We start from the raw sequence: 22,500 nt of genomic DNA on the forward strand, positions 1-22,500 counted from the left end.
AATATAAATTGGGGTCCCAGAGATATAAATGCCATTAAATGGGGGTCCATAGCCTAATGCATGTCAAACTGGGAGTCCTTGGAATTAAAATGGTTGAGAATCACTGCTAGAGCCATAAAAATCTTCTCTTATGGGGGTCCCTGGCTTATCTTTTCAAATGGGGGTCCGCGGGCTAATAAGTGTCAATTTGGGGGTCCTTGACATGAAAAAGTTTGAGAACCACTGCTTTAGAGTGTGTGGGCGTCACTTTGTCCATCCTTTTGACTGTCTATGATGTAAACACAAGCGCCATAGATTAAGCGGTACATTAGTTACAGCATTAGAAGCAGCATGGTATTTATTATATTGATCCCTGTGGGTAAATTCAGGTGGATATGAGGCTGATCTATGTACAGTGTCTGTCAGCCAGCCTACACAGTGGGTATGTGAATAATATACTGTATGTACAGTCAATCAACAGTGAACATAATGCGCAAATATGCCTTCTATCAACGGTGAAACATTTACAGCATTTATCCTGAGCAGTCGTCTGTTATGGCTCTTTAGCATACATCACAGTAGGCAGAGTAAAGGAGCAGTCAGTAATCCAAGAACAGAACGGAACTTTGGGGGGCTTAGTTATGCAGTTTACCCCCATTCAATCTGGGAACGCATCTCTGTCATTTTAGATTTCTTTGGCTATTTTTGAAGAATCATGAAAATGTTGCAAATCTTTACAAATGTCTTCTAAATCGTAACAGTTTTTTGAAAAAAAAACGTATGTTATATCAGTGGTTCTCAAACCTTCTCATGTCAAGTACCCACAAAATCATGTTTTTGGCCGCCGATACCCATCAAAATATGTTGTTCCAGGGACCCCCAGAAGCAAACATGTGAGTTACAAATGTTGTTTAAAAAGTATATAGATATTCAAAGCACAAATGTTCAAGATTTTCCAAAAATAGCAGATCTACAAGCTCGTAGTGCGGCACTCGGTGCCGCACTACGAGCTTGTAGATCTGCTGTTTATTGAATATCCCAAGTGTAAAATAATGGTTATAGCTCAAATCTAAAATGACATAGATGCGTTCCCGGATTGAATATTGAAACTGGGGACCCCCCAAAATAATCATAATCATATCTAAACTGGCGACCCTCCAAATGAATCATAATCATATTTAAACTGGCGACCCCTCAAAATAATCATAATCATACTTGAACTGGGGACACCTCAAAATAATCATATTTAAACTGGCAACCCCCCAAAATAATCACAAACTGGCGACCCCCCAAAATAATCATACTTAAACTGGCAACCCCCCCAAAAAATCCTATTTGAGCTGGCGACCCTCCAAAATAATCCTAATCATATTTGAGCTGGGGACAACCTGACAAGCACTTGGAATTGTAGGAGTTGAGGCATTACATTTAGTTTGACTTGGTTCCACAGATAAATATTGTGAAAATAGCCGATCTACAATTTTGCCGTTATATTATATTGACAATTAGGCCAAAGTTTGACCAGTTCTTATATAGTTTGTTGATTTCTTCTTTTCCCCCCCCTTTTTCTTGTTGATGTATTTAAAAGGTCTTAAAATTCCTTAAATTGTCACTTTACTGTCATCTGAGGACAACCCCACAAGTTGAGAACTACTGCGGTAGACCAGCACCAGCTCCTTGGTTCTTACTACTGTATAGCTGGAGGTGATTTGTTGCCTTATGCAGCTCTCTCAGGGCTCTGTACTCCCCCTCGTTGTCATCTGTGATGCAGTGAACAATGGAGGACTCATCTGAGAACTTCTCTAGGTGGTAGTTATAGTCATATAGAAGCAGTATTAGTAGATGTAGTAATTAGAGGAAGAAGCAGAACAATATAATGCGTGTTGTGACACTGTAAAAGAACAGTCTAGTTATGTAACAGTTTTACAAAGACAAATACACACGCACATCATGCGAACACCTATACACACCAAGACAAGTCAAAAAGTGGTGATAAACATGTACAGTACAGTACAGTACATTTGTGAATGCGCACAAGCACACACACACACACACACACACACACACACACACACACACACACACACACACACACACACACACACACACACACACACACACACACACACACACACACACACACACACACACACACACACACACAATAATACAAAATATATACAAAAAATATATACAAATATATACAAAAAAAAAAAGCAGATCTACGAGTCACAAGCAACGCATTGCAGTGGTGTAAAGTAACTAAGAATATTTACTCAAGTACTGTACTTAAGTACAATTTTGAGGTATTCTTACTTTACTGCAGTATTTCCAATTTCCAGTACTTTTACTTCTACTCCATTACATCTCAGAGGCAAATATTGTACTTTTACTCCACTACAATTATTTGAAAACTTGAGTTACTAGTTACTTTGTAGTTTTTGATTATTATTACAAAATATACATTAACCACTTCGGCCCTATATATAGGACTATTTTCAAAAGATTTTCATTCTGCATAATGAGCACGTTTACTTTTGGTACTTTAAGTACATTTTGATGCCAATACTTTTACTCAAGTACATTTTTAATTCCGGACTTTTTACTTGTAGCAGAGTATTTCTATATTGCAGTATTGATACTTTTACAAAACATTTTGAGACTTTTTCCGCCACTCAACCATTTTTGAAAAGATATATTGCCCAGCCCTAAGTGGTACACACAGTCAAATCTTGATTTACCGTGTAGAAAGATGACCCCGCCCTGACGCAGGAATCATAAACTTTCCCAGCCAATCCTGCCCTGGACAGTGATATAGGAGCTTGTGAGGATAATGGAGAGGGTACCCCACAGAGAGACACCGAAACAAATGTCTGAAAGACTACCGGGGTTATGGAACAAGTAACCTTAAGTTTTATGATGTGTGGAAGGACTGGCAGAGATTACACACTATATTAAGACTTACACTGTACACACGCACACGCACACAAACTCTCACTCACTTACAAAAAAATACACGTGTATACACAGGCTCACTCACTCACTCACTCACTCACTCAAATACACACACACACACACACATACACACACACACTCACACACACATGCATGCACGTACGTACGTACGCACGCACGCACGCACGCACGCACGCACGCACGCACGCACGCACGCACGCACGCACGCACGCACGCACACACACACACACACACACACACACGCACACACAGCAGAGTGATGTCGTGTCCTCGCATAAAAGGTCATACACTAAAACTTCAAAGTCCCGTTCTTCCTCCTGAGGTCAAAGGGGAACATTTGGCTCTACGGCGGCCATTTTGTCTCGCTCTCAAATTTCATTGCCATTTCTGCTTCAGGTCAAAGGTCACTGTACTCATTTATCAGCTCACGGAAGTAATGTTTTTTAGCTTGAGTTCAATTTGTTGAAGTACAGGGTTGCAGAATAAAGCTCTAAACCAGAAATAGACTGGAGTCTTTACTTCTAATTACACTATATGTTAATCTAACCCATGTACAAATGGAACCAAATGACTACAGAGAAGGAGGAAAAGAGATGATTTAGACATGGTTTTGCATTTTGTCCTGTACAGAGAATATCAAATCTACAAGCCCACAATGTGTTGTGCCGCGACGCTTTGTGGGCTGGCGCTTTGTCGGCTCTGTCTGCTATTTTCAGTACTGTACTGTACTCTACTGTCTTCATACTGGCTTTTATATTATTTTGTTACACTTTTTGCTACTGGTGTTCTACGACTACTTCTCTCTCTGTACTTGTTTCCCTAGCCATACCTGTATCTTTCTTTCATCTTTATTGCGGTGCTGCTATGACAACTGAATTTCCCGTGGGATGAATAAAGGTCTGTCTTAGTCCAAGAAGAGAGGAGCTAGGAAAGGGAGAGGAGATATTGGATATGTGTGAGACAAGAGGAGGTAGAAGCATTGAACGCTGCCTGGAAAGAAGACAGAAGAGAAAGAAGGGGAGGGAGGGAGGGAGAGAGAGAGAGAGAGAGAGAGAGAGAGAGAGAGAGAGAGAGAGAGAGAGAGAGAGAGAGAGAGAGAGAGAGAGAGAGAGAGAGAGAGAGAGAGAGAGAGAGAGAGAGAGAGAGAGAGAGAGAGAGAGAGAGAGAGAGAGAGAGAGAGAGAGAGAGAGAGAGAGAGGGGTCGTGTGTATTCTTAAGTAAAATTGCTATTTTATTTGATATTTTATTGTACTTACATTTCTTGTTTTTGTTTTTATTTCACACTTGCTTTGACAAGGAGAGAGGGTAGAAAGAGGGGGGGGGGGTAGAGGGAGGGAGAGAGAGGAGAAAAAAGAGGAGGAGAACGATGACATTATCACATGCTGTCATTCTGGTGTGTGCGTGTGCGTGAGGGAGTGAGACACGGTGACATTCAGAGATGGAGTCCATTGTTCATTATTGATCTGAATGGATCATTGTTGTGACAATCCTGAGCTGTCAGTACTTCATAAACAGGGGGTTACATTTGTAACAGAGGTCACAGGTCATCATGTATAGGGTTTACAGTTCAATAACAAGGGTTAGGTCCGCTGTAGTGTAATCAGTACAACAGTAAACATGTACTTTTACTTTATAATAGGAATCTATTGTGAGTTCAGTTACATTACTTGAATCTAATACATAATTGTATAAATAATATAACGATAAGATGATTTAAAATGTATGTAAATAAAATGATAAATAAAGGAAGCTGAGATCAGACTGTGGAATTTCTCTTTAAGAGTTCAGCATGAAGACATCACACACACAGCAACTGTAACTGTGAGTGTGTCGATCTATATACATTTGTAGAGTTAAATTAACACTGAGGCGCGTTTTTCACACACACACACACACACACACACACACACACACACACACACACACACACACACACACACACACACACACACACACACACACACACACAGCATGAGTCCCACATGGAGCTGGTTACTGCTGTATGTGTTGGAAACATAAAACCATGGAAAACGGAGAAAGAGAGATTTATCCCACACACACTCGCACAACATTCTATCCCTCCCTCTCTCCCTCTCTTTCTCGCTTGCTCTCTTTGTCTCTCTTTCTCGCTTACTCTCTCTCTTTCTCCCTTGCCCTCTCTCTCTCTCTTTCTTGCTTGCCCTCGCTCTATCTCTCTCCCTCCCCATCTCTCCCTCTCTTTCCCTCGCAAGCTGTGATCTTGTGTGTGTGTGTGTGTGTGTGTGTGTGTGTGTGTGTGTGTGTGTGTGTGGTTCTCAGCAGGAGAGGTTCAGGGTCTGAAAGACAGTTTGAGGTTGAGCTGTTCTACATCTGCGGGGCTGTGATTTGGTCAGAGATAATCACACCATGCTGATATACCGGCAACACTTCTATACAGTAGTTTTACTCCAAACTAATTATTATATCTTTAACCTGTTTACAGTAATTAAAGTGAAACACATTGGAACAGAGTCAAAATGAAAAACACGAAAATGAAACATACCCATAGTGATGATTTACCAACCCACGAAAACAAGCATTCAAAATAAATAAAAGTAGCCACTCACGCATAGCTCTTATGTCGGGCAGAAACCTTTTATCTATATTATTATTCAATGTTTGAACTTTTTACGTTATTTGTTTGTAAACGAATGCCTTACTTCATCATACTACAGTGTCACACAAAAGTAGCTAAAATAGCCAATGCCAATGGGGTGTTTTGAGCTTTTAGATCAGCTATTTTATCTGTTTCTTTATTTGAATCCTGAAAAGTGAACAGTTTTGGACATATGAGGTTTCCACCGGACAGCAATGATATGCGATAATGAAAGAAAACCAGACTTCATCGGATCCCAAAAGAGGGACTTCTGTACTGTCTGTGACACATTGGCGCATGGTGTGCTGTGGTTGTGGGCACTAGGCTGAAGGCTGGGGTTGGGTACTTGTCGTTATATACCATCCAACAATCCATCCAAAATGACCAGCGCATACAGTATTCTCAGACAATTTACAACCGCAGCACTCATAGCCTGGGAAGAGCTCGGTCCATACCGTATATAGATGGTGCTGTCAGGATGCTCTGGGTTGTCGAGTAGAAAGATTTGAGGACCTTCTCTGATACCCTCAATTTCCTCAGCTGCCCAAGGTGTATTATTGTGATTATACGACAGTTTCATTATTAATATTTTATCAAAATAATGATGACACAACGCTTATTATTTCATGAACAAAGATACTTTCTTAATTATTTTTCCTTTCTAGTGCATTCAGGTCCTCCTTTAAGTTGGATAAACAGTTGATTCAAACCCTTTGAGGTTCATTGTCATCAATATTTTAATTTAAGATAATTTGTAAAAAAACTTGACAAAGTTGTCAGAATTGATATTAAGTATCGAATCGATGAAGGCTATGTAGTTTCTGACAGTTGGCCTGTTGCTAGGTTACAGGTGCCTTGAGGTAAACATGGCAGAGTGATACTTTTACAGAGATGTGGTCTGAGTGTTGTTATCAGGACTGTAATGCCTCTCAGCCAATCACAATGCAAAGGTCAGAACTGAGTGTGGTATAATAAGCTACACATACACACACACACACACACACACACCACAGACACACCATGCGTGCGCACCACGTACACACGCTTGCTGACCACAGGTCCCTAGCTAGTACCATGTAGGTATTGACTAGAACAAGACTGCTCATTCAGTGAAACACACACACACACACACACACACACACACACACACACACACACACACACACACACACACACACACACACACACACACACACACACACACACACACACACACACCTCTAGACATCACTTCTGGCACACAGAACAGAAGTGGGACACAAACCAAACTCTTATGGACAATTTTCATATTTAAAGCAGCAGCCTGTAACTTCTGCGGTGTCCAGCAGAGTATTATTTTACTGATGCGATCAGATGATGTGATCACAGCTACATTATGGTTGTCAGTAGTGGAAAAAGTACACAAATTAACTAGTAACTAAAGTTGTCAAATAAATATAGTGGAGTAAAATATAGTATTTGCCTCTGAGATGTGGTGGAGTAGAAGTAAAAGTACTGAAAATTGGAAATACTCAAGTACAGTCTTGAGGTATTTTTGTTTATTGAAGTACTGTACTTGAGTAAATGCGCTTAGTTTCTTGGTCGGCTCACAGTAACCGCCATGTGCACTGCTAGGAAATGTGATCTCTACAGGAGAACGCATCTCCACACAGTCAACATTTCTAAATAGCAGAGTATGGAAAGCTTAAACATACCATAAACATACCATACATTAACCACTTACACCCTCTAGACTCAGTAAACTGGACCTGCATTGACTTGGACCGCTTGTTTCTGTCTACACCCATTGCGGGGCGTTGTGAGCTTGTAGATCGGCAATTTGTGGCTAATATTCTCTCCCAGAATATGGATGCTGGGGTTCAAGGGGTTAACCCATTAAGACCTGGAACGCATCTGTGTCACTTTAGATTTCTTTGGGTATTCAAAAATAGCAGATATACAAGTTCATAGCGCGGCACCGAGTGCCACGCTATGAACTTGTAGATCTGCTATTTTTGAAAAATAGCAGATCTACAAAAACATTTGGGGATTTTTTTCAAAAAACTGAACTCAATTAATTGTAGCCCAGTTCTCCTACTGTATATAGAGCAGTACGATATAGACCAGTTTTCCTATATATGGCAGTTTCATATAGACCAGTTCTTCTATATAGAGTGGTTCTCTACAGACCAGTTTTGCATCTATAGAGTATCTCTCCAATTTAGTGACAGCAGTGAATCTGTATAGAGGAGATGTTATAGAATATGACCAGCAGCAAAAGACCTAGACTCAACTAAATGGTCACAGAACTGAGACTGAGATGCATTTTGTTCCTTCTAGAATTGTGTGTGTATTAGGGCTGGGACTTTTAACTGATTAATTTCGATGAATTAATTACAGAAAATGTACGCGATTAAAAAAGAATTGCGCATTTTAATCACACTTTTTTTTCCGCACAGTTTTTGCATCACGGAACCTTCTCACTGGACGAGTTTCAGGTGTACCGATCATACCGGTGCACCAAGACCGGTAGTCTGTTCACTATTTGGGACCAGGATATTGAGGGAGAGTTGGACTGAAGGGGTCTGTCTTATTTTTATTTTTAAATCAATATGGACTAACTAAATTGTTGGTAATGTTATCGCCTTTGAAGCAACAGAGAGTTGTGTTTGTGTTAGTCTGGTTTGTTCATACAGGATATTGGACAATAAGTTCAATCAAGACATTATTAATCCTAATGGTCAGGGTTTCCACTGTTCTGGAATGCATTTGAAAGTATTGTGTACTTTAAATTATTGTGTTTTACTTGTGCTTGAGTTTACAGAAGGCCCTTGAATTTATATAGGCTACCTGAATCTCTGAATATTTTCCTAAAATTGCTGGTAAAACCTGCACTGATCTGTTGGTCTGTTTAGTACTACCTTGATAAAAAAAAAAAACTACTATATTTTGTTGCTTAAACTTGTATTTACTCATTGATTCACTCATATACCAAAATCAGTTTTAATTGAAAAGAAATGGTTTCTCAGGTGAAATATTGATATGCGATTAAACATGCAATTAATTTCTATTAATTAATTACAAAGCCTCTAATTAATTAGATGAATTATTTTAATTGAGTCCCAGCCCTTGTGTGTCTGTCTGTCTGTCTGTCTGTTTGTTTGTTTGTTTGTTTGTTTTGGCCAGAAGTGGGAACAATTACTTGGATGGAGAGGTGGCCTCAGTCTGGTCATCAGGAGTCAGGAGGGGATTGTGTGTGTGTCCAGAAATGGGACAGAACAGTTAGTTGGATGGAGAGGTGGCTTCAGTCAGGTCCTCAGGAGGGGATGGTGTGTGTGTGTGTGTGTGAGAGAGAGAGTGAATAAGTGAAAAGTAAACTGGACAAACAAAGAAGCATGTGTTACTGTGTGTGTGCGAGGGAGAGGGAGACTGGGGAGAGAGTGGGGGGGGGTGGGGGACGGGAGGATATTTTGAGTCTGACAAACTCGAGTCTCATGATGTTTTGAAGCCTTGAGCAAAGAGAGAGGGAGGGCGAGAGAGAGAGACAGAGAGCGAAAGACGGAGAGAGAGACAGAGAGCGAAAGACGGAGAGAGAGACAGAGAGAGACAGAGAGAGAGAGAGACAGAGCGAGGGAGAGAGAGAGAGAATATGCTAGGCGATGGGTAGGGAAAGACGAGACAAGGGGAGAGAGAGAGAGAGAGAGAGACATTCACCAGAGTTTTTTTAATTGTGTTGTAATCTCTGAGATCTACAATTAGAAAGTCCAAAACAGTCTCTGGTCTAAAGTAGACCATGATGTCTAAACTAGTCCACGGTCTAAACTATCTGGTCAGGTCATGTCACTGTATTTATAAAGCGTATTTTAAAAACAACAAATGTTGACCAAAGTTCCCAGGCGCCCAAACGGTAAACACAAGTCGGATCAGCAAAGCAGTATTAAAAATAAAACGACATGCATTAAATAAAATCTAAAATAAAATGAAGACACGAAACACACATGACAAAGATTAACACACCGTCGATAAGTGTCGACAGAAATGATAGACCTAACACAAAGTGATAAACTATTCCTAAGCAGTATTGATTTTGATAGCAAATTTCAATTTAGTTTTAGTCATAGTCTTTTGAATAAAATTCCATTTAGTTTTAGTCATCTGAAATGTTTAACTTTTTTTACACTTGGTTGCATGCTGAAAATAGCAGATCTACAAGCTCACAATGCGTCGCGTAGATCTGCTATTTTCAGAGCGCAACACCCGAACGCAACCAAACATAAAATGACTTGTCTTTTAGTTCTACTGGATCTCTTCTCCTCTAGTCCCTCACTAACATTTTATTCTAGATTTTATTTGTTGACAAAATTGTCAATATATTTAGTCATCATAGCTTAGTTTTTAATTAGTTTTTATTTAGTTTTCATCAGTGAAAATAGGTAGTCGACAAACATTTTTCGTCATAGTTTTAGTCTACGAAATCAACACTGTTCCAAAGCCTCAGGATAGCAATAGAAAATGTATGATCACACTTATACTTTAATCAGGAGCCGTGGAATGGGCAAAAGCAATTGGTCAGATGATACTGGATGTGGATGTTGGAGGTATAAAGGAGATGCCAAACCACATATCGCTTCAGCCACTTTCAACTTAGCGTCTCTATTTCGGGCATGTCATTATCAGTGAAAATGTAAAAACACACCCATTAGTCATTTGATAAGCTGCAGCTGTGTTGCTTACGTCACAGTGTACTATGTTTGTTTTTGTTTTTTACTCAGTTATAGTTTTTAACCTGAACTGGAAAAACGAAAATATCCACCTAGGGCAGTGGTTGGACCCTTAACCCATTAAGACCTGGAAATTCTTAAGAATCGCCTCAGGTCTTAATGGGTTAACCCAGGGGTCGGCAATAGGCGGCCCGCGGGCCGAAATTGGCCCCCCAGAAATAATATCTGGCCCGTGAGATAATTTTGAGAAAAATATTTTTTGATTTTGAACCCACTTTTGAAATCATGCACTCATAAACACGATGCATTTTAAAGGATTTATAACATTTTATAGCTAGATTAGAGGAAAATGGAGAAGAAAAAAAAAATCACCAGAAAAATCGCCTGTGCTGATATTTAAACCGGAAAAAATGTTGATTTATATTGGTCAAACAGAACCGAATTAGACCCGAATTAGACCCGCGTGTTGTTCGCGTATTGCGCGTGTTGTTCGCGTGTTGTTCGCGGGGAGGCCCGGCCCGCGATGGAATGTCTGGGAGTGATATTGGCCCTAGGCTTATCTCAATTGCCTACCCCTGGGTTAACCCATTTAGACCAGGAAATAATCTGTGTCATTTTTAGATCTCTTTGGCTATTCAAAAATAGCAGATATACAAGCTCAAAGCGCAGCACCGAATGCCACACTACGAGCTTGTAGATCTGCTATTTTTTTTAAATCTTGAAAATATGTGCAAATCTTTGAATATATATATATTTAAAGCAAACATTTGTAACTTAAATCCTTGCTTCTGGAGATTCTACACATGTCTTGTAAATCAGTTTTCTGAAACACTGTGACTGTTGCTATAATATCAGTGTTTCTGAAACTTTTTCATATCAAGGAGCCTCAAAATGATATGTATTTGGCTGCGGACCCCCATCTCAAAATATATTGTTCCAGGGACCCCCAAAAGCAATTTGAGTAAAATAAATAAATTATATATATATATATATATATATATATATATATATATATATATATATATATATATATATATATATATATATATGAATAAATAAAAATAGCAGATCTTCAAACTCATAGCACGGCGTGCTATGTATGGGCTTGTATATCTGCTATTTTTTAAGTATTATAAGTAGTATAAGTATAAAATAATGTATAAAGTGGTTAAAATCTAAAATGACAGATGCTTTCCCGGTCTTAATGGGTTTAAGAGACTTAACGACAGTCATCAGTAGCTACAGGAAGACACACACACACACACACACACACACACACACACACACACACACACACACACACACACACACACACACACACCCTGGGGTGGTCTCTGTGGGTCACTCAGTCCTGAGTGCTGCCGGGAAGTGGACTGTCGGCTGCCAGTTAGTCATGTGACATGCCAGAGAAGTCATGTGATCAGAGCGTCATGTGGTCGTACAGTATGTGTCTGCTGTAGGTGTGTTAGTGAGTTTGTGCGTTGCTAATGGATGTCATCAGTGTAATGGTTGCTACAGTAGAGGATAATCTGATCAGACACGCACACGCGCGCACACACACACGCACACGCACACGCACACACACACACGCACATTCAGTCATGACCTGTATTACATCATCGGACAAGATATTCTCTTTACATTTCGAGAGTAAGGAACTCTCACTGGTGATGTCACATGTCCTTGCATTCTGATTGGTTGATTGGGTGGTGATCTGGACATAAAAGACAATGGGATTGGCTCAGAGCAGTGCTCATGTTTATAGCTGTAGATTAACAAGTGGTGGATATAAAGGTCTACTCAGTTGATTAAATTAATTTAAGTAATCTGTATTGTTTCCGGCCTGTACATGGGTTAAAATCGATCATTTAGAGTATGTGTCAATATTCTTAGGTTATTATTAATATTTGGGTTAATCGTACAATGTGTGGTGCATAACTGGGTGGGGCATGCATTCCCTATTTGCATCTTTCACGACTTGCATCATTCCCGAGTAGACCAGTGTGCGCTGGGCACCGATCTAGTATTGTTAATACTTGGGTTATCTGTCTAAAGTCCAGGAACATGTGTCTGTACAGGTATACGTTTGTTTGTCCTGGGCTTCCCTGATTGGCCAACTCAACACATCGGCTTCACGGATTGGCCGAGCTTTGCGTCACGCTGTGTGCCGCTGCAGCAATATACTGTATAAGCACCCGTCTAGTATTGTTAATTCGACATGGTCATCCAGGAAGTTGTGTCTGTGTTTGATCAGATGTTGTGAGTTTATTATATACAAACACACACTAAAACACACTCGTAACCCATTAAAACCGTATCATTTTAGATTTTAGCTCTGTCGGGTGGAAATCTCATGCTGTCTGTCCAAAACTGTTTGTGTGTGTGTGTGTGTGTGTGTGTGTGATTGTTTTCATAGACCTGATTACTTGTTTTTCGGATTGCTTGTTTCTCGCCAAACCTGGCAACATTGAATATGCGACGCTAAACGCTAATAATGTTTTTTATATAAGTGGTGGCAACATTTTTGGACACCACACAGGTCTTCCCAACAATAGCGAAGATTGAAGTCAGTGTGAACATGGACAAATAATAACTTAATAGCCAAACTAGGTCTAATGAAGCACGCTAGCATTTAGGCTAACTCTCCTGCCTGACGCAGCAGTTTAACTTGCGCTGTCTGCAACTGTTGCAGTGTGAATGAGGGGAGCGGAGGGCGGTTACTGCGGAGGATGCGCCGTCTCCCCATTGGCTTAAAGGACGGGCCGAAGGGGAAGTGTCCCCATTGGCTTAAAGGAGTGAAGGACAGCCAGGACAGCCAGGACAGCCAATGATGAATAGGTGTCGAATAGGTGTCGAATGATGATGATTAGTCTGACTGTTTGTAGACTCAGGCACTCTTCGAGCACCTGGTAAAAAGAAAAAGTAGCAGATCTACAAGCTCAAGACCCGTGGCTTCACGCCGCATTTCGAGCTTGTGGATCTGCTACTCTTGATACTTTTGTGTGACGCTGTAGTATGATCAAGTACGAAAAAAGACAAAAATGTCAAATATGGAGATAAGAGGTTTCTGCCTGACGGCAACGATATATAGAAACAAGTTTTTCAGGAAACTGTTAGGATTTAGAAGGCACTTGTAGCATCTGCCTCGGGTCTTAATGGGCTAAATGTTCACAATACTTCACATTACTTCCTTGGCCTTCTGGCAGTGTCGATCGGTCCAGTGGTTTGCAAGAGTAGCCCCGGAGACATGGACAGACAAACCTGATTTTAGATGGCTCGCCTCTGAGGAGCAATGCTGTAAAAAAAAAATGCACGCACGCACGCACGCACACACACACACACACACATACACAATAATACACAGATGGTACGCTTGCACAACCAGACATACACACAAGAAATGAGTACACACAACCTCACAGTAGAAGTGTTCACACAAAAGAGACACACAACAAAGCAAACATGAATGTGTGTTGAACTGCACACGCACACACACACACACACGCACGCGCACACACACACGAACCACTTGATGTGTTGACCCTTGCGGGTGGTACTTTTATTGAGGTGTGACTGGAAATGGAATGCTGTTAAAGCGTGTGTCCTCCAGCACATGGTTAGTTGTTGAAGGAAGCTGTGATGCAATATTTATTTGAATGTCAGAGTAAAGAGAACGTCCCACCACACCTGAATAACAGACATAACTAATAGTTCTAACTGTGTTTAAAACATGTCTCCTCTAGGGTTGGGTTATATGGACAAAAACAAATGTCACTATTTGTTTCACCTCTATTGTGACAACAATATCGTAATATGATAAAATGTATTTCTTTGTAATTTTTCATACTCATCATGATTAGCACATATACAAGATTGTTACGTGCTGCTGTTTCTTGACAGATGTTAGTCATAAAAGTGTAAACACTTATGCTAAATCACTTTATTATTATTACTATGATATTTAAAATCCCAGACGATATCTAGTCTCCTAGATATTGCCCAGTCTTAAAGTCCGCCAGTGGTGGAAAAAGTACTCAAATGTTTTACTTAAAGGGCAAGACCACTTTGGTAGAGGTTTGGGTTGTGTAGTTACCTTGCCATGATGTAACTCCAAAGGTGGGCAAGAAATCAAAAATAATTGCTCCATTGATTAGAAATTGATAATTCAAAATATGCTCCTCATTGACTTACATTGTATGGTAAAACAGCTCTCAAAGTCACTCTTTTAGCACATAAACGAATGCAAACAAAGTTGATTCAGACAATATAGAACATCACCAAACCCAGTACTGTTTTTTTTTTTTATAAAAATGTCAACTTCCTGTTGATTTTGCCATTTTTAATAAGTAGAAAACCTGGATCTGGATCCGCGGATCCGGATCCAGATCTTCAAATAGTAAAATCAACAGGAAGTTGACATTTTTATAAAAAAAAAAAAACAGTACTGGGTTTGGTGATGCTCTATATTGTCTGAATCAGCTATGTTTGGGTTCATTTATGTGCTAAAAGAGTGACTTTGAGAGCTGTTTTACCGTACAATGTAAGTCAATGAGGAGCATATTCAATGGAGTAATTATTTTTGATTTCTTGCCCACCTTTGGAGTTACATCATGGCAAGGTAACTACACAACCCAAACCTCTACCAAAGTGGTCTTACCCTTTAAGTAGAAGTATCAATACTGCAATGTAGAAGTTCTCTGTTACAAGTAAAAGTCTGGAATTCAAAATTTACTTGAGTAAAAGTACAGAAGTATTCGTATCAAAATTTACTTAAAGTACCAAAAGTAAAAGTACTTTAATGTTTGAAAATAGCAGATCTACAAGCTCACAACACGTCGCGATGTGAGGCGTTGTGAGCTTGTAGATCGGCTATTTTCAAATAGACTAGGTATAAAATAGGGCTAAAGTGGTTAATGTATGTTTTATAATATAATAATTTATATCTGCAAGTACCGTAACTAGTAACTAAAGTTTTTAAATAATTGTAGTGGAGCAAAAAGTACAATATCTTCCTCTGAGATGTTGTGGAGTAGAAGTAAAAGTATTGAACATTGAAAATACTCCAGTAAAGAAATACCTCCAAATTGTACTTAAGTACAGTACTTGAGTAAATGTACTTGGTTACTTTACACCACTGCCTGCCAATAAACTGATTTTGCCTCTCCTCTCCTCTCCTGTAGGATCGTAAGCTGTCTAAGTCGGAGCGGCAGCGTTTCAAGGAGGAGGCGGGCATGTTGAAGGGTCTGCAGCATCCAAACATCGTGCGTTTCTACGACTCCTGGGAGTCGCCGTCGAAAGGGAAGAAATGCATCGTCCTGGTGACCGAACTGATGACCTCAGGAACACTCAAGACGTGAGACACACATGCACACCAAACTGTTTTCTTTCCTTCCTGTTCTCTTGTCTTTCATTCATCCATCCATACTGAAAGTTATATTTTGTTAAAACAAACACATTTTTTTTTTCAAATGAACCCATTGAGACCTGAAGCCGATTCTACATGTCTCCTAAATGCCAACAGTATTCTGAAAAACGTATGTTTCTATATCAGTGGTGCTCAATCTTTTTCATGTCAAGGACCCCCAAAATGATATGTATCTGGCCGCGGACCCCCATCAAAATATTTTGTTCCAGGGACCCCCAGAAGCAAAGATTTTAGTTAAAAAATGTTAGCTTTAAAAAATATATATATTCAGAAGATTTGCACACATTTTCACGATTTTTCAAAAATAGCAGATCTACAAGCTCATAGCGCGGCACTCGGTGCCGCGCTATGAGCTTGTAGATCTGCTATTTTTGAATAGCCCAAAGTGTAAAATAATGCTTTTTAGCTCAAATCTAAAAATGACACAGTTCCAGGTCTTAAGGGGTTAAAGCTCTATATTCTGATAGTAATTGTTATAGAGTGTTTGTTCTCTCCAGCTTTTTAGCAAACAGAAAATACATTTTCAGGTGGATCACTGATTTCATCCATTCAGCAGGAGAGTAACCATATATCAGCTTCAATTTGATACAATTTCACTTTATTTATTCAGTATCCTGTAGGAGTTCTCTTCTCTCTCCCGGTTGGATAAAAATTGCAATACAGACCTGAAATAGTATTTTCTGTTTACTAAAGATCTGGAGAGACGCAGAGACCCCTGTTACTGAAAAAACACTGTAGCAATGATTAACACATTGGGTGCCAGCATTTTATAATAACAGATTACGTTCGGTGGCACAAATGTCACCGTTGAGCTGCGCAGCGCTGTTTGCACTGTAGACTCCACGACGTGCATTCCATGTGAAAAAAAGCATGCCTCCATTTTGCCCGATGGTCCTGGCTAGCGCCTGGAACGATAACATCTCTCACTCGAGTCACAATGGCGGAGCGATCGTGCATACAAAATGAGTCGTTTTCCCCAGCGTAAAAAGTTTCGGAGTTATAGGGGTTTTAGAGAAGGAGATAGAACGGAAGCGGATGGGAGCCATGTTTTTTGACACGGTGATCCATCTGTCCTTTCCTTCTCAGAATCACCACGGGTGATTCCAGAGCTGCTCCAGACCCTCCCGTGTGGAAAAAAAAACAAAAAAAACAAAAAGACTGAAAACACGGTTCACACAAAAAACAACAACAACAATCAATTACTCACCACGACCCATAAAAATGGGTCGGTGACCCAAAAAAAGGGTCCTGACACATGGTTTGGGAACCATTAGTGTAGACTGGTACCAGTGTGGACAGCAGTGGAGGCAAATATTTTACTTTTACTCCACTACAATTATTCGACAGCTTGAGTTACTAGTTACTTTGCTGATTTAGATTAGTTTTACAAAACATGTATTAACCACTTCAGCCCTATATACATTTCGGCCAATCTTTTGAAAATAGCCGATCTACAAGCTCACAATTGCGTCGCGATGCGACGCAATTGTGAGCTTGTAGATCTGCTATTTTCAAAAGATTTTTATACATGTCGAACTTGTGAATTGGGACATTCTGCATAATTAGTGTTGATACTTTTACTCAAGTAAAAAAAATGTGCACTTTTTTCCACCACTGGTGCACAGTGTTAGAGGGAGGAGAGGGGGGGGAGACCCCATCCTGCTCTGGACTGGAGCCTTCCGGGTTCTCTGTCTCCTCAAGAGCCTTTGATCCTCCTCAGTACTGAGTGGACTGCACAGTCAAATCTGCTTTTAACACATTAACACTCTGACCGCCAGGCCCGTAGCCTACGGCAGTGGTTCTCAACCTTTTCAGGCCATGACCCCCAAAATAATCATATTTGAACTGGGGACCCCCCATTTTGTTTGACTCCGTTCCACAGATAAATATTGTGAAAATAGCAGATCTACAAGCTCACAACGCCTCGCGTTGCGAGGCGTTGTGAGCTTTTAGATCGGCTATTTTCACAATATTTGCCTCTTTCTTATATTATTTGACAATTTGGCCAATGTTTTATAGTATAGTTTGTTGATTACTTTTGATGCAGTAATGGTCTTTTTCTTTTCTGTAATTTCTTTTTCTTTTTTAGATATTAAAAAGGTCTTAAAAGTCCATAAATTGTCACTTCACTGTCATCTGGGGACCCCCCAAAAATCATGTGGGGACCCCCCTGGGGGTCCCGACCCACAGGTTGAGAACCACTGGCCTACGGTGATGAGACGGGAAATTCCATTCAATCCATTCCACATTATGTCTAAGCTAAGGGTGTGCCAATGTTTACCAAAAAATATTTCACGTTCATGATGACAATATACCACGGCAGGGCACTGGGGTGGCGCATGGGGGAAAAAAAGTATACCTGCCCACCACCACCGCAGAGTCTTGGGGTTCAGATCCACCGCGGTGCATCCGGCAAGGCCGATTGAGTGTCTTTACGAACACAATAATTGGCCACGTTCGGGGAAGGGAAGCAGGGCGGGGCGGGGATGGCGATTTGCTGCACGTACTCCTTACAGGCTGGGACCAGATTCTGCCAGATTCTGTGAGAGAAACAAGCAACCAGGTCTAGGAAAACCAGCACAAAAGAAGCGATTATGGGCCACATGTGCACTTTAACATATCAGCTATTTGAAAATAGCAGATCTACAAGCTCACAGCGCGCCGTGATGCAACGCGTTGTGAGCTTGTAGATCGGCTATTTTCAAATAAAATCTTGCGGGGGAAATTATAATAAGCAGATCTGGCAACCCTGGCTGGGACGGTACCCGTCAGTGGGGAATGTTGGAACAGGAGATGGAGGCGTTGTGTCCTCCCGGTGGGGGCTCCTCACTGGCATGTGAGGCAGTAGGGTGCAATATCAGTGGCAAGCAAACTAAAATGGGAGAAAAAAGGGCAAAAAAAACAAAACAGCCACTCATCTATTACTTAGACCCTTCAGAAAAACGCGGGCAAAAATCCTTAATTATGCGGGCTAAAATCCTTCATTTTGTGATTTTGTAATATGTGTTTTTTTTTATGTGGTGAAATTGCGGGAAGTTGCGAAATATGCGGAAAGTTGTGAAATATGCGGCAATATGCCGCAATATGCCGCAATATGCGAAAAGTTGCGATAAATGCCGAAATATGTGAAAAGTTGCGAAATATGCGGAATCGCATCGCGCATTTAATATGCGCGATGCGATGCGCATATTATGCGATGCGCATATTATGCGATGCAATGCGGCCTTTTTGAAAAAACGTTACCCACGCATAATTACGTGCCATTTTGCGGATTATGCGGTAAATTCTGCGATCGCATAATCGCATTTTTCTGGAGGGTCTAATTACTGATTAAATATATTACATTTTTGGGAAGGAAAGAGAGAGAGTGATTGAGAGTGGGTGTGTGGCCAATTTCTTGTCCTCTGTGTTTTTTATCTGTAATAGAAGGTTATCTGTCTGTGTGTCTGTCTACCTGTCTCTCTGATTATGTCTAAAGGTACCTGTCTCTCTGTTTCTTTTTTGTTAAAATAATTCTTTTGGGCTTTTTATGCCTTTATTTAGAGAGAGATAGGGAAAGTAGGCTGACAGGAAATGAGGAGAGAGATGGGGGGGGGGGGGGGTTACACACAGCAAAGGTCGTCGGGAACGGGAGTCGAACTCGCGACACGCTGTCAGGCTGGCATTGCAGCCTAGGGTGCCTGGACCGTCACGCTATGGCCCAGGCCGTCTCTCCGTTTCTACTATTTTTATTTTTCTGTCTCTGTTGTCTAAAGCAAGGGTCTTCAACAGGGGGTCCGGGACCCCTAGTGGGGTCCTCAGAGTTACTACAGGGGGGCCGCCAAATCTTTGTGTGATAGGATCATGTTTTTTACATTAACCACTTGAACCCTAGCATCCCTATTCTGAGTGGAACAATAGCCAAAAAATAGCAGATCTACAAGCTCACAACGCGTCGCGCTGCGAGGCGTTGTGAGCTTGTAGATCGTCTATTTTTGGCAAAGAGGTTTGATGTTTGAGGGGGAAAAAAGAGCAGACTAAGTATTGATGGTTCAAGTGGTTAAATGTCTGAAAATACACATTAATCCAACATACACTGATGACAGTGCTGTCAAAGTCTATGAAACTCTCTAGCTGTGGAAATGTTTAATTTGCGACACAATTTTATACAATATGTAGTAGGGGTCCCTGCTTCATCTGTCTCTCGGCTAAGGGGTCCTTGGCTTGAAGAATCCTGGTCTAAAGTTTTTAGGATGCCACTGTGAACTAGTCTCTCTCTCTCCCTCTCTCTCTCTCTCTCTCTCAGCTACCTGAAGCGTTTCAAGGTGATGAAGATCAAGGTGCTGCGCTCGTGGTGCAGGCAGATCCTCAAAGGCCTCCACTTCCTGCACACGAGAACCCCGCCCATCATCCACCGGGACCTGAAGTGCGACAACATATTCATCACCGGGCCCACCGGCTCCGTGAAGATCGGAGACCTGGGCCTGGCCACGCTCAAGAGATCCTCCTTCGCCAAGAGTGTCATAGGTACACACACACAGGCGCACGCACGCACGCACGCGCGCACACACACACACACACACACACACACACACACACACACACACACACACACACACACACACACACACACACACACACACACACACACAGACACCTGTTAGGGTTGATACAGGAATAGCAAAGCTAAAGTTGCTCTTAAAGGAGTTTTTGCAAAAAGTTTTTGCAAAAGTTTTTGAAAATTTGAAACGGGACATTCTGCATTTTGAGTACTCTTACTTTTGGTACTTTAAGTACATTTTGATGCTTCTACACTTCTACATTGCAGTATTGATACTTTTACTTAAGTAAAAACCACTAGGTACTCTCTCAGAGTTAAAATAACTGATTTTACTCTCCAACACATGACATCCGTATTCTGTATACTGTGTGTGTGTGTGTGTGTGTGTGTGTGTGTGTGTGCGTGTGTGCGTGTGTGCGTGTGCGTGCGCGTGCGTGTGCACAGGTACTCCAGAGTTCATGGCACCAGAGATGTACGAGGAGAAGTACGACGAGTCGGTGGACGTGTACGCTTTTGGGATGTGCATGTTGGAGATGGCCACGTCAGAGTACCCCTACTCTGAATGTCAGAACGCTGCTCAGATATACCGACGAGTCACCAGCGTAAGTCTCTCTGTGTGGGTGTGTGCAGGTGTGTGTGTGTGTGTATTTCTCTTCCTCTCTCTTCCCCACCCTTCTCTCTCTCTCTCTCCTCCATCGCTTTCTCCATGTCTCTTTCTCTCTGTCGCTCTCTCTCCCTCTCCCTGTCTTGTTTACATTGTATTAATCAGTCATCAGCTATTGCAGTCATATGATTCTCTGACACACACACACACACACACACACACACACACACACACACACACACACACACACACACACACACACACACACACACACACACACGGTCGTATGTGTGTGTGTGTAGTATTTGTGTTGTATTCAGTGGATGTTTATCTTTCACCACTAGAGGGCAATGCCGAGCACAGTCTTGTCTTAAACAACTGCTGTTTTCCATGCTTAATTACATGAAGCGCAGAGTCCCGATTACTGGGGGTGAAAATTCGGCCAAAATAGCCGATCAAGCTCATTACGCAGAGCGACCGTCACCTTGCGTACCGAGGCAGGAGTAGGGGCCGGCAAAAAGTGACGTGGCAACGTTGAATGTTCAGCCTTTTTTTGCTGCCGATTTGCAGCGAGACCAGAAACACGCTGCGGCCTGAAACAGTCGTGGACCAGGCGTAGACACGATGGTCCACGTGTTTTAAGATGCTTTGTACACACCCATTTTGCATAAAAGGTACCGCAGCGGTAGGTATTCACTACCACTGCATCAGTGATGGAAAGTAACTAAGTACATTTACTCAAGTGAAGTACAATTTTCCCTACAGTTTATGTTTGACATAACATAAACTGTAGGATTGCGGTGTTTGACAACAGTTTTTTTCTTTTTTTTTCTCTGAACTTGCCTACAATCCCTTGTAGGCAAAACAAAATAGGGTCCAATTATAACCTTTTTTTCATTAATTGCCCTTTTTTCCCCCCACATCTACAAGCTCTTAGCATGGCACTATACTCAGCCTGAGCCTGTAGATCTGGTGGGTGTGATGGTGGTTAATTACAGTACTACTACAGCTGCCTCTGATTGTGACGTTCCTCTCTTCTTGTATTTAACACGCCTCCTTCATGTAATGCATTGGTTCTCAAAGTGGGGTCCGGGGACCCCCAGGGGTCCTTGAGGGAGTTCCAGGGGGTCCCCAGCTAAATGATGGTTAGGGACCAAATGGACCCTTATGGGTCTGTAACTCTGAGAGTGTACAAATGGAACCAAATGGACTCCTTATGGGTCTGTAACTCTGAGAATGTACAAATGGAACCAAATGGACCCTAACGGGTCCATTTGGTTCCATTTGTACACTCTCAGAGTTACATTAACATTGATTTTACAATATAAATTGGGGTCTCAGAGATACATAGAAATGCCGTTAAATGGGGTTCCGTAGCCTAATGCATGTTAAACAGGGGGTCCTTGAAATTAAAATGGTTGAGAATCACTGCTAGAGCCGTAAAAATGTTCTCTTATCGGGGGTCCCTGGCATATTTTTTCAAATGGGAGTCCGCGGGCTAGTAAGTGTCAAATTGGGGGTCCTTGATATGAAAAAGTTTGAGAACCACTAATGTATCAGACCTGATGAATCCTCTCTAATGCCAAAATAGGGACTCAAAAGTTTCCACTCAATCCCTTCAAAAAACACTAACCATTGTTCAGTATCACAGCTGTCATCACA

At 41.3% G+C, this 22,500-nt stretch overlaps 1 protein-coding gene across 3 annotated transcripts in view; it reads left to right on the forward strand.

The window, feature by feature from the left end:
• Window positions 1–22,500, forward strand: part of wnk1b (WNK lysine deficient protein kinase 1b) — a 112,416-nt gene that overhangs the window by 25,308 nt on the left and 64,608 nt on the right. For all 3 annotated transcript variants that reach the window (XM_084050434.1, XM_084050436.1, XM_084050435.1), the window contains exons 3-5: window positions 15,450–15,622; window positions 19,980–20,200; window positions 20,679–20,836. In XM_084050434.1, coding sequence (XP_083906560.1) covers window positions 15,450–15,622; window positions 19,980–20,200; window positions 20,679–20,836 — 552 coding nt within the window. The remainder of the gene's footprint in view (window positions 1–15,449; window positions 15,623–19,979; window positions 20,201–20,678; window positions 20,837–22,500) is intronic.

Source organism: Gymnoscopelus microlampas, assembly GCF_963454915.1.
Source record: "Gymnoscopelus microlampas genome assembly, chromosome: 23".
Classification (NCBI taxonomy): Eukaryota; Metazoa; Chordata; class Actinopteri; order Myctophiformes; family Myctophidae; genus Gymnoscopelus; species Gymnoscopelus microlampas.